We start from the raw sequence: 12,405 nt of genomic DNA, 5'->3' as shown, positions 1-12,405 counted from the left end.
AATCATTTAAAAAGAAATAAAACAAGATTTTTCTTACAATTATAAATAAAAGGATAGAACTTGATTGATTAAATATTCATCCCTTTATATTCTATACACATAGACCAGGGTGTGATCAGTTGGTTGTAGAGCGAGATATCACGAGATTGGAGTGGAAAGTGTTTCAATTGGCTTCACCATAAAGTACATACATCACACCTGTATATGAGAGCTTTATCATGACCATAAAGAAACATTTAAAGTAGATATAAGGAATGATTATTGGAAAGCACCAACAAGAGGGAAGGACAATATTTCTATAAACTTAATAAAACACCATGAGCATAATAACAAAATTACAAGAATATGGCACAATGCAAGTGAAGAGATCCTCCTCTTACAAACACTGACCTCCATGTCATGGCAGAATCATAATACCCCTGCTTTCAACCCCTTAAAGTAAAGATGAGAGAACAGATTTATATTATTAGAAAGGGTCTAGAATCCCATACTCTCTCCCAACATTGTAAGTCAGTTCATCACTGTAACCCAAGGGAAATGAAGTGTTTTTGGGGGGTTGAAAAAGTTGAAAGTCATTGGAAGTATAGAAATACCTTACAATGATTAGCAAAGTCTGAGATGAGGTGGATCTACCAACTTAAATCCCTGACTCCGGCTGGTCTTAACACTGAATTTGAACTAAAATGGTTCTTGTAATTTTAACTGATCAATTTATTGTGTAGTGTTTATACCTAATATCTTGTTGTAATTGTTTTTTTTGCTTTTATCTGTATTTGTGATGGACGCTTCACCCTTTGCTCATCTTTATATACGCTATAGATTCATACCATCGGCGAGAGCCGATATCACCGCTCTGTTCCAGGTCCTCAACCAAGCCTCCTTTTGGAGCAATTGTGCATGTCTACTTTAGTGTGAGCCAAGCCTCATTTTCGATTGAAACACAGATCGCTTATTTGAGGTTAATTGAGAGACTTTAAAACCTACTGTGTGGACTCTTACTCCCAAAGGACAAAGACTTCAGCCCAAAGTTCAAACGAATTAGTCTAGTGGGGCGAATCAATTATCTTCATACCATATTTATTGGTGTCAGCAGAAGGAAGGAACACGCTACCCGGGAGAACATCTTGTGCTCTTTGGATACATGCGACTCTAGAGAGAATATCCGGTATGAGTAGTTAGGACTGCAATTTTATGGATTGTTTCATGTTGTGCCCATCAGTGCATATTTTACTTATGTACCCAATGGAAATAAATGGTATTACACTAGCTATGCCCTATTTACCTGTTTCTATGTGAGGAGTGCTTGAGGAATCGGGAGATTTAGTAATTGAGACAGCGTGTGACATCATAGAATCCACCTTTTGATGTGCTTTCAATCACAACGGTCTGGTAAGCAGATTTCCTAAGGGACCTTTTTATGTGTGTTACATCTATTAAAGAAGAGGGTGCTCATCTTTATATACACATTTGTAAAAGGGTTCACAGATCTTGTGGGATCTCCATTTAGAAAATTTTCTTAATCTCACAGGGGACTTCACTTTTATGTGTTTTACTATATTACCCTATGTGCGTTATGTTTTATATACTTTTCAGTGTCATTTGAGGAGGAGGATATATATCAAGTATGACAGAGGAATTTCCATTATTGGCATTAATACTTGGGAGAGTAAGTGCTGAAGGTACACACACGTGTGTGTGTGTATATATATATATATATATATATATATATATATATATATATATATATATATATATATATATATATATATATACATATATATACACACATATATATACATATACACACACACACACACACACACATACAGTCGGGGCAAAGCCTAAAGGTGGAGCCTGAAATGCGAATCTGAGAAAACATTGTTGACCACTCCAGGACAGAACACGAATGTAAGCATACGATTAACTTGTTCTGCTTCATGCTATTTATGACAGACCTCAGACACCATTCATGAACCTGTCCATCCAAAGCTGGATGTTTGGGGTTTTGAGGTTCACAATGGGTCCAAAGGATCCATTTGGTCTTTGGACAAGGAAGAGATTTGAATAGAAATCCAATAGACTCCATTACTGGAATGACCACCCTTGAGGTTATTAATGACTGAATGGCTTTCCGCAGACTTATATGTACTTTTGTTTCCAGGAAGGCTGGTTGTGAGATCCCCCCCCCCCCCAAGAAGCAATCTCTAGCAGGGAGTAGCAACTGTAGGTAACACAACGGTACCTCAAAAGCCTGCTTCTGACATTCTATAACCTCAAAAGGTGGATGGATGCCAATGACCACAATTGTCAGTTCACCAGCAGGAAGGGAATATATATAGAAGGAGAGGAGTTGGCATATGATAAAAATCTCCACAATGTACATCGTTACGTGAATAGGAATAACTGGTAATCAAAAAGATAAATGGTCCAGAAGTAACCAAGGCTTATTCATGGGCATGCAGCTCCGCACAGAAAATGCTTTTTAATATCAGTATTTGAATAAGCCTTTTTATAATCCTACAGTAAATACATTCAGAATTCCCATAACAAAAAAAGATACAACTGCTACATTGACACGGATGAGAAATCACATGCAATAACTAGAATGAATAAAAGTCAAGAACATTTAACTTAACCCATTAAACATACCAGTCTCCCATAGATGCCAGGAATTTTTCCCAATTTTTTTTGCTGAATCAATGCATCAAGAACCTTTCCTTTGCTACGATTTGCAGATAAAGAACTTCTTGCTTCTTCCACTTTCTGTCGTATCTCTCGAACACCATTCTTTACAGCGATTTCTTCTTGTACGAGTGTTTCAAACTCATTCTCTTTCTGCAAATATATTTGGATAATTACATTTTAGTAGAATTAAAACAAGTGTACAGTACACGTCTCTTAGAGGACCCAAAACCAGATTTACATGGAAATTTTATAATTTAATGTACAGCAATTCCTTTGGTAAAAGGATAATACGCCCACCACTACGCCAATCAGGTTGAGGGAAGGTCCAGCAAACAGAATACCCTTTTAAGGGCAAAACACACAACACACCTTTTTAAGGTCGTCTTCTCCCTTGGGTAGCTCTGTCTCCAATTCTTTGATTGCAGACTTTCTTTCTTTTAATGTTGCTGAAGCAGTGTTTAATGCTTCCTTTGCTTTGTTTAGCTGGGACAATGCAGTTTTATGGCGACTCAAGTAAATATCCAGCTCAGACTGTGCCACATCCATCTTTGAACGCGTCTCATTGACATTCTTATTTAATTCCATCAGTTCTTTCTCTTTGACCTTTATATTGTGTATAAAAAAAATAAAAAAGTCAATTCCCTCATATAATTATTTTGTAAAAATAATTAATAAAACTATAAACTAAATTCCAAGGGTATAATTGTCAGTTGGGAAAGTTCTGCATCACGAGTGAAAGTGTTTAATACAATTTTTAATCTACACATACTGAGATCTAACGTTTTGACACAAACCTCTTTTTCTTCTTGCAAACCTTTGGTCTCTATTTTGAGACTATCCATAACTTCTTTCAACTTCTCTTCCTGCCCCTCTTTTTGCTTTTCAAGAATTACTCTTTTATTGCTAGCATCATCAATAATCTTCTGACTGCTAGCAGGGACACTTTTTAATTCTTCCACCTACAAGTTCAGAAAAAAAGCACCATATGATAAGTGTAATAGAAACTAAGGGGGGAATTTAAACAACCGTATTTCTGAACATCGTGGCTGCGCATATTTTTTAGGTACTACGGTACCTTAACATCGCAGATTTCTCCCCATAGCGGTGTGAAAAGAAATCTGAGGTGTTACATAGCTGCGGAGTGCCTTCACGACTGTTCCGGACGCAATCCGTGGCTAATTGACCCCCCCCCCCCACCAGAGTAACAAGAAAGATGATGGAAAGGAGTAAAAAGATATACATATAGATACAGATAGATATACACACAGACCAAAGAGTCATTTAAAAAAAAAAAAAAAAAAAAAGAAGAGAAATAAGGCGCTCACCCTAACAATTCTTATCAACCTATAGAATAATCCCACAGTCCAAAGCACTTCCTTATTTACAGGATGGTTGCCAATACTCAAAAAAAAAAAAACAAAAAAAAAAACCAGGTGGTAAATCCGATACAGAAACCTATAAAAGAAAGATGGAGAAAGAGGCCTGCCTGCTTCTACCCTCAACGCGTTTTGTAACAAGACAAAATGCGTTGAGGGTAAAAGCTGGCAGCCAACAGTATTTTCACAAGACCACCACCGATTTTGGGAAAATTTGATTCGATTGTGATCACTGGGGACCTAAGGATATGGTCTACAGGCACTGCTGTTTATATGAACTTCAGAACGGGGATAATATACAACAGATAAGCCCCGATTTATGTTTGTTTACAAGCTTATTTTTTGTTTGTCAGAACAGAATATATATATATATATATATATATATATATATATATATATATATATATATATATATATATATATATATATATATATATATACACACATACATACAATCATACATACACACACATACACACATATAAAAAAAATACACACACATATAAACGTGTGTGTGTGTAATATATATATACATATACACACACACACAAGTTAACCTGTGCATGATACTCATGCATTCTAGTCAAATCAAGCTACTTAAGGTGTTAAAAAGGTTCTTGTCATGCATTTGGGCCATAGCCCAGGCCTCAACCACCAACCACTCCCCACTGTCACCCCCGGCAACCACCAACCACTCCCAACTGTCACTTCTCCTTCAAGAAATATATATATATTTTTTTCAAATCTTTATAAACACTTTTAACAATTAACAAATTAAAAACATCTTCGTATACCAAATTTCAGCCCTTTCTGGAATTTTTTTTCCCCACACACACTAATACCACTTTCATACTGCCGCCCCGGCAATATCCCGGGTTTTTGCAGGGGCTCGGAGCGTCCCAGCTCAGAAACACCATTCATACTGCACCTCGGACCCGGGAATTTCCTGGGTTAACCCCATTCATACTGCACAAGTCTGTGCCCTGGCAATTTGTGGGAGTCATCACCAGAGCAGTTTTCATTGGCTGAAAGCTGGAATATGAAAAAAAAACACTCTCTCTCTCAAAAATTACTCGGGTTGCACCATTCATAGTGCAGGCAACACGGGTCCGACCCGGGAATTACTCCTCGATAAATCCCGGGTTTTTAGACCCAGGATTTTTCACTTGTACCATTCATACTGCACCAAGACCCGGGTCGTTTGAGCTCGCCCCGGGAAAAACCTGGGATTTTGGTGCAGTATGAACGGGGTATAAGAATTTAGTAGGTCAGTGTATAACTCCGCCCAGCAGGTGGCACTGCAGCTTAGTTTTATTTTTTACACACACACACACCACTAGACATTTATATTATAGATATATATTATACATACACACTATACTATACAATCTTTATTTTATATTAGGAGCAATTTTTGCTGATGCCTTCCAGAAGTATCTGGGGATACCAGGATAACAGATAAGTCTCTATACATCTATCCATTTGGTAAACACATAAGCTTTGGTGTTCTTTCACTGTTACTTTGATCATAAGGTATTACACTATCTCTGGTACCTCTATCCACATGTTACTTCAATTGAGTACCGGTCATCTGGGGATTCAAAGAACTGACATAGCCTAATGAGGTGGTGATAAGAAGTGGTTCACTAACTAATGTGTTTATCTTATATCTACTTTGGGTACGCAGAATATTTACCACACGTTATCATTTGTCTATATTTCCACTAATACTGCACTATCAGGTGCCCCTTTCTCCATATACCTCCTTAACCTCAAATGTCAACGTATTGTCATAGTAGAGAAACATACACACAGCAATGTGGGTATTAAGAAAACGTTCACATTCGCTAAAACTGCGCTTTACAACAGCCAATAAAGCCTTACCTTTTCTTTGTCTTTTTGAAGTTGTTTCTGAAGTTTTTTCACTTTACTCTTTGAATGCTTCAGCTTCTCGCGTATGTCGACATCTTGCAAGTCCAACTGAGTAAATTTTTCTCTATTCTCTTCGATAAATTTTGTGATTTTATTAATTTGCCTAGAGGAGAAAAAAAAAAGTTAGAAAGCCAAAAATTTCTGAAATAAGCTAGGCATAGAACCTGTGAAAAATATACACATGTGTGTATATATATATATATATATATATATATATATATATATATATATATATATATATATATATATATATATATATATATATATATATATATATATATATATCTCTACCTATCTACATACACTTACTTTTCAAAATCTTTCAAAGCTTTGTTCTTCTCCTTCATTTCCTCAGACAGTAAATTACTTTTCTCACTAATCTCCTTTGTATCTTCTTGAACCTTTTCTTTTTGGGTCTCCATATCTTGAGTACGTTTCTGCAAATCATGTCTTATAGACAATTATACAAATTTAATGATGGGGCATGATTGAGAAAAATAAATTAATAAAATGCACGTGTGTGCGTTTACAACACACACCCATATTTAAACACAAATACAAGTATACAAAAATAGACATAACAAGCCCCATATACTTTTGCATACATTTGTAGACCACCATAAAACTAGGTCACTGCTTCTTTTCAAGCCATCACCACTATGACTTACATGTAATACTGACAGATTTGGTTCTTCCTCTTAAAAGTTTCATTTTCGACAGTGAGAAATTCAATTGCCTTATTTTTTTCTCCTTCTAATGCATCCTTTTCTTTTTCCACAAGTTTTACTCTATTAAGCTGTAAAATAAATAAAAGAAAATATATGAATAGGACAAAAAAGTTTGACACAACTAGAACAATTTTGTAAATTCATTTCATGTTCTTAAATATGAAATAGTCTATGCTGCATTTTCAAACCTTCACATATTAATAGATACAGTTAAAAAGAGCAATAATGATAAGAATTCATGTAAAAATATACAAATGCTACTTTACCTAGTTTAAACAGTACACTTAAATCCAGTCACTACTGCACTTTACTTAAGAGAAAGGAATGTGTTTTGACATTGCAATTTTGGATTCAACAGGATGTGAGATTGCAGGACTTAGTCCAGGTGTAAATACTTTACCAGCTCCCATATTAAGGGCAATATGAAGTTTAAATCACAGAGGGGGCAATACTGGCATTGACGCACCATAGTGAATAGCTGGTTAAGTGTCACCAGGACAGTAATAAGCCATGGTGGCATTACACCGTGAGCAGTAGTGTATAGGGCTGATAAGCAATGGGGAATTAGATGGGTATAAACAGGATTGCCTCTGTGGGATCTAAGGGAAAAATATATATATCTATGCACCCTTCTCTCACAATGAAATTACACAAAATTTACAAACATATTGTATTGCCACTGTTTATTTAACCAATTTTACCTCTGCAAAGTGTAGGGCCACAACATTGCTCCTAACTCCGGAGTGACAGGGAGCAGACACTTACCTTTTCCCCTCTCTGCTGATTTAGAGCTTCAACTCTGCGACACAGTATTTCAATTGGTTCTTTTAATCTCCCTGAACCAATAATATCCTCTAAATATTCCAGCATTCCCTCATCATGTTCATTTTGTCCTTTTGGCTTCATCATTGCAATGTGTTCAACTTCACCCTACAATAAGTTTTAAAAATAAAACAAAACCACCATACAAATAAATAAAACAAAAACTGTAATAGATATGAGAAAGAGAGACCCATTCATCCACTAGTACCATCTACCTTCTTCTCTTTATAAATATGTAATGTATGTGTGTAGTAACAGTTAATAAATAAAAGCTGTTTATCAAATACAGATGCTATAACAAGCAGTTTGTGTACACATCCATATTAAAGTAGAGTAGAATGTCAGAAGTGTGGCTATATGTAGAGTAACCAATTAAATGATTTTCTAGATAATCAGCTGTTATACCAGCCAAGGAATTGAAAGATGGGGCAGTCCCGTTTGTATAATTGAAATTATGTATTTTTTTTTTATTCAAATTGGCAAATTAATAAGAACAGCACTAACAAGGCAAGAGGCTCTAATTCTGTCCATTAATATGTATAGATTACCTAACTCCAGTTGACCAAGTTATTGGCTTCAACATGTCCTGCTGCATTTTAGTTTATTATGAAGAAATATTGATTCTTCTTTCAAGTTTAATTCAGTGCATTTAAATGATTTGTCTTAGCAGTCATACAGAAATAACAGTATTTACAATATAAAGCATACAATTATGTTCATTATTGGGCTATATATGTCATAGCATGCAAGAAAAATAATGTTAACAGGGATCTGAATAAGATGAGGGGAAAGAAAGCAGGCTGTTGATATAATAAAGTAAAGTGGAAATGGAAGAGAAAAAAAAACACAACACTATTGATGGCAAGTAATAAATGTTCGTTAGGTTGGTGTTCTAGACAAATAGTTGTCTCATTGTAAAGTGAGCCGTAGTTAAACCATATATCTGGAAATGCTTTTATATTATCCTTTGTTGTAATTTTGTGGAAGCCATATTATTTTAGAGATTCTTTTTTTTCTATTTTAAAAAAACAATCCATGTAACATCCTATTTCTTTCGTTTTAAGATTTATTTCTAGATTTTGTCTGTGCTTCAAAGTCATGGATTTTTGTCAGACAAAGTTGATTACTTTTGTTGACCTGGGATACAACACAAATTTGAACTAGGTTGTACTCCTGGATAATAAAAATATACCATCTGACAAATACATGGAGAAAAAAAAAAAAAAGTGTCTTGTCTTTACTCAAGTTTATTTAAATCCGCCTTAAGGACAAGTATAATACAATAGTAAAGTATATGTCAGTTAAAGTAAAATGCAGATATAAGGATCACATCACACAAACTTTTTATATGTTCAGTGTCAGGTCACATATACTTTTGGAACTGTACATTCTTGCTTGCCCAATAAATGGGATATGGATCATCCAGCTCTACCTGGTAAACTCCATCAAGGCGAGAGTGCAAGCATGATGCAAATGTGGGAAAGTGGTGCTCATTTGGAGCAGTGATGTCTAGGTCTCTTGTTGGTATGTGGTCACTGTATGTATTTGTCATGTCAAAAGTATATTACAGTAAACGTTGAACTTTTTAGATTGAATGGGTGTGTAATACATTGAAAATAAAATGAAAGCAGCAGCCACAGTATTGGACACCAGATATATTACACATAACAAGAGCTTGACCTGACAGTTTGTCAGAATATTAGAAAACCGATTAAGGATAATAAAATATCTAGGACATAAGACTAAAAAATATCAAATTAAGAGGAATAGAAAAATAATTTAAAAAAAAGATAAATGCAAGGGCAATTTATCTAAACACTCAACCCACTTCCTGAATCCCTTAGGGTTAAACTCATTCATCTGTGAGAGATGTGCAACTTTCATTAAAGCATTACCACAAATGAAGTTGTAAACACCACAAAACACTTCATTTACTTATTTTCAAAATTTCAGCTCAGGAAATGATAATATTTATTCAATGAAATTGACTCATTTAAAACTCAAAATGGGTTTAGAAATCAAATCTGAAGCTGAAGAAAACACAGCACTAGTAAAAATACTTTTGCTTTCATGTTTTAGTAGACAAAACTGTCTCTCTCTTAAAACTTTCACACAATTAGTGAAAAACAGTTTAAACCCACAATAGACAAAAGCAAAATACTGACATCAGGCAACTTACATAATTGTATGCAAAAAGTTAACAGGGTTCCATAACAAGTACACTAATATGAGGCACAAATAATTTTATTTTTTAATAAAAAGACTAATATTTGTTTTAATTATTTTTTTGCTGCAAGTGAAGCCATGCCCTACCAACAGTTTGGGGTGGGGAAAAAAAAAAAAAAAAAAAAAAAAAAAAAGCCAAATCTAACATCAACCCTCTTCCCCAGGCCTATTGCTTGGTAAAACAAGAAATCTAGATTTTTTTCAAGTTGCTAACTGGAAAATTAAGACCATGTCCTATTGGGGCCTATGGTTAGCTTTCTGTGCAATGTTTTGCTTATCAATATAGGGAAACGGGTACTGGAAAAAGTTGTTCGCATAATATAGAAAATAAAACTTAATTTACAATCAGGGAAAGCCAATTTTGAGAAACATGCTAATCCTAACCATTTCTAAAGCAGTGTTTTAAATTTGTAATATCTGAAGTTAGACAGATTTTGCTCCTACAGAAACCTAGCTGTGGAACCAGCATGGCACATTTACAACAATGTGCCAGAGTATATTTCACCTCACATGCACATTGGTCAAGACTCGATACAAAAAGGAGATATAGATTAATCTATAAAAATAAATATATAAATATATATATATATATATATATATATATATATATATATATATTACACACACACACACACACATATATATTGTATGCACACACACTTTTTTTAAAAAAAAAAAAAAAAAAAAAATTAAAAAAAATATATATATATAAAAAAAAAAAAAAAAAAAAAAAGTACACTTGCATGCAAAAGGTGGGAGGGGCAAACTAGCTACTGACACTATATGCACCAGAGGAGGAAATATACAATTCTTATATTAAAAGCTGACTGGACGACCCAATACCACTCATATAATATCATGACCTTATCTTCTGCAATCCCATTTGGCACAATGCGATTCAACTCACTTAGAAACAAAAACACATAATAGTTGCTAAGAAATGGCTCTCTAATATGTGATGTTTGCAATGAAATTCAAGAAACACTGACTTTCTCAGATCAGACAAATTATATTGAATGTTACTACCAACACAGGCAACAGTTGCAAAAAAAATAAAAAATAATACCCCCCCACCCAGAAAACTATGCATTAGATTTTTTATTGATTAATACTCTAGGTTTTAGAATATAATTTGCAATATATATGTTATTTCTGTACTGTGCCCTCAATATAAAAGCAGGTAAAAGAAAATAAGAATTGGATTCATGCCATGTGTAAATATGCCTTTCGTTTTTCATGAACTATTTTCACTCTGATATAATCACTCGTATAAACTGTGTAGCTTGTATTTCCTTTTTACGAAAAGTGTTCTAGGATGACTGCTGATAAAAGACAACCATTTTTCCCTAATATATGCTTAATTACTATCTACAAACAAAAGTAATAAGGGATTTTATGTCACACCATGTTTTTCTTCAGTAGCAATTACTGAAGGAATGACAATAAATTAGCAGACAGCCCACCGAACAAAAATTTATAGAAAATGTTTAATGATTATCAAAATGCTGATACCATGCATGGATGTGCAGAACAGTATTCTATATACAAAGCATGTCAAATTGTCACAAGCAAGCATACAATACACAGGTAGAAATAGCTACATTAAATAAAGGTAATGCGTTTAGTATATTATCTGCAATACTGAACAATGGACAGTATTTTAACATCTGCAGTTGAGCTTCAATAGTTAAATCAACAGCATGATTTGTGAAAGATGTGGCAAATTAAAAAGGAAAAACATTTCAAGATATTTAAGTTGTCCAATACACCTATTTTTATTCAAAGGATCTTCAGAATAGATTGTAATATTCCATTACTTCAAATGAAACATTTATTTTAATTTCAAGGCAAAAATACAAGATGCTGCTATATTAATATCCAGTAGCAACAGAACATACATAGATTTCTCATATTCTGCAAATATACAGAAAATAATGTGATTGATATAATTTTTTCTAGCATTGAGAATTAAATATAAACAATATATTCTGTAGCCAATTATAGTAAGTGTACCTAAAGTTTTTTTTGTAAATAGGAGACAGTACTGAAAGTCTTCTGGTATGACAAAATCCTGTGTTACAAGATCTCTTAAGCCACCAGTTACCCTGGATGCACTTAATGGTCACACTGCGTACAGTGCTATATTCTAATGAAAGCCTGTAATAATTAACTTTTTATAGGCCATAGGAGAATTTTCCATTCAGGTTGCTACACTACATTTCGGATGTCAATATATTGCCTTTTTCAGATACTAGCACATTACACCAGAATATATGAAGAGAACACTATTTAGACAGACTTTAGTTCTCCTCAGTGTCAGAGGTACCTATTCAGAACATATGGGTAAACTAAAGTGTTGTTTTAGTCTTTGTTTGGGTTTTAAAACCCAAAGAAAACAAAAAAAAACCAAAGCACACAAATTAATAGGGTAATAAACTAATATCTGCTAAGTATTAATGTAATTAAAATACAAAACTGGGAAAAATGCATACACAGTCCCATATGGGGAAAAAAACTTGACCTTCCAATACATTTAGAAAGGGTTGTATTTTTATAAAATATTACTAAAAATGTGCGTTTGTTTTTTTTTTTAAACTTAATAGAAAAGGGTAACTAAAAACTACTTCGTTTTTTTA

General features: G+C 34.0%; 1 protein-coding gene across 1 annotated transcript in view; it reads right to left on the bottom strand.

Moving 5' to 3' along the window:
- Positions 1-12,405, bottom strand: part of SMC4 (structural maintenance of chromosomes 4) — a 41,968-nt gene that overhangs the window by 25,175 nt on the left and 4,388 nt on the right. Inside the window, exons 6-12 of the mRNA XM_075202069.1 lie at positions 7,487-7,651; positions 6,662-6,789; positions 6,303-6,443; positions 5,946-6,096; positions 3,480-3,644; positions 3,055-3,288; positions 2,650-2,835 (exon numbers count right to left, since the gene is read on the bottom strand). Of these exons, the coding sequence (XP_075058170.1) occupies positions 2,650-2,835; positions 3,055-3,288; positions 3,480-3,644; positions 5,946-6,096; positions 6,303-6,443; positions 6,662-6,789; positions 7,487-7,651 (1,170 nt within the window). The remainder of the gene's footprint in view (positions 1-2,649; positions 2,836-3,054; positions 3,289-3,479; positions 3,645-5,945; positions 6,097-6,302; positions 6,444-6,661; positions 6,790-7,486; positions 7,652-12,405) is intronic.

Source organism: Mixophyes fleayi, chromosome 3 (genome assembly GCF_038048845.1).
Source record: "Mixophyes fleayi isolate aMixFle1 chromosome 3, aMixFle1.hap1, whole genome shotgun sequence".
NCBI lineage: Eukaryota > Metazoa > Chordata > Amphibia > Anura > Limnodynastidae > Mixophyes > Mixophyes fleayi.
Note: the sequence above shows the minus strand (reverse complement) of the source record. Positions and strands in the feature narration are given on the sequence as shown.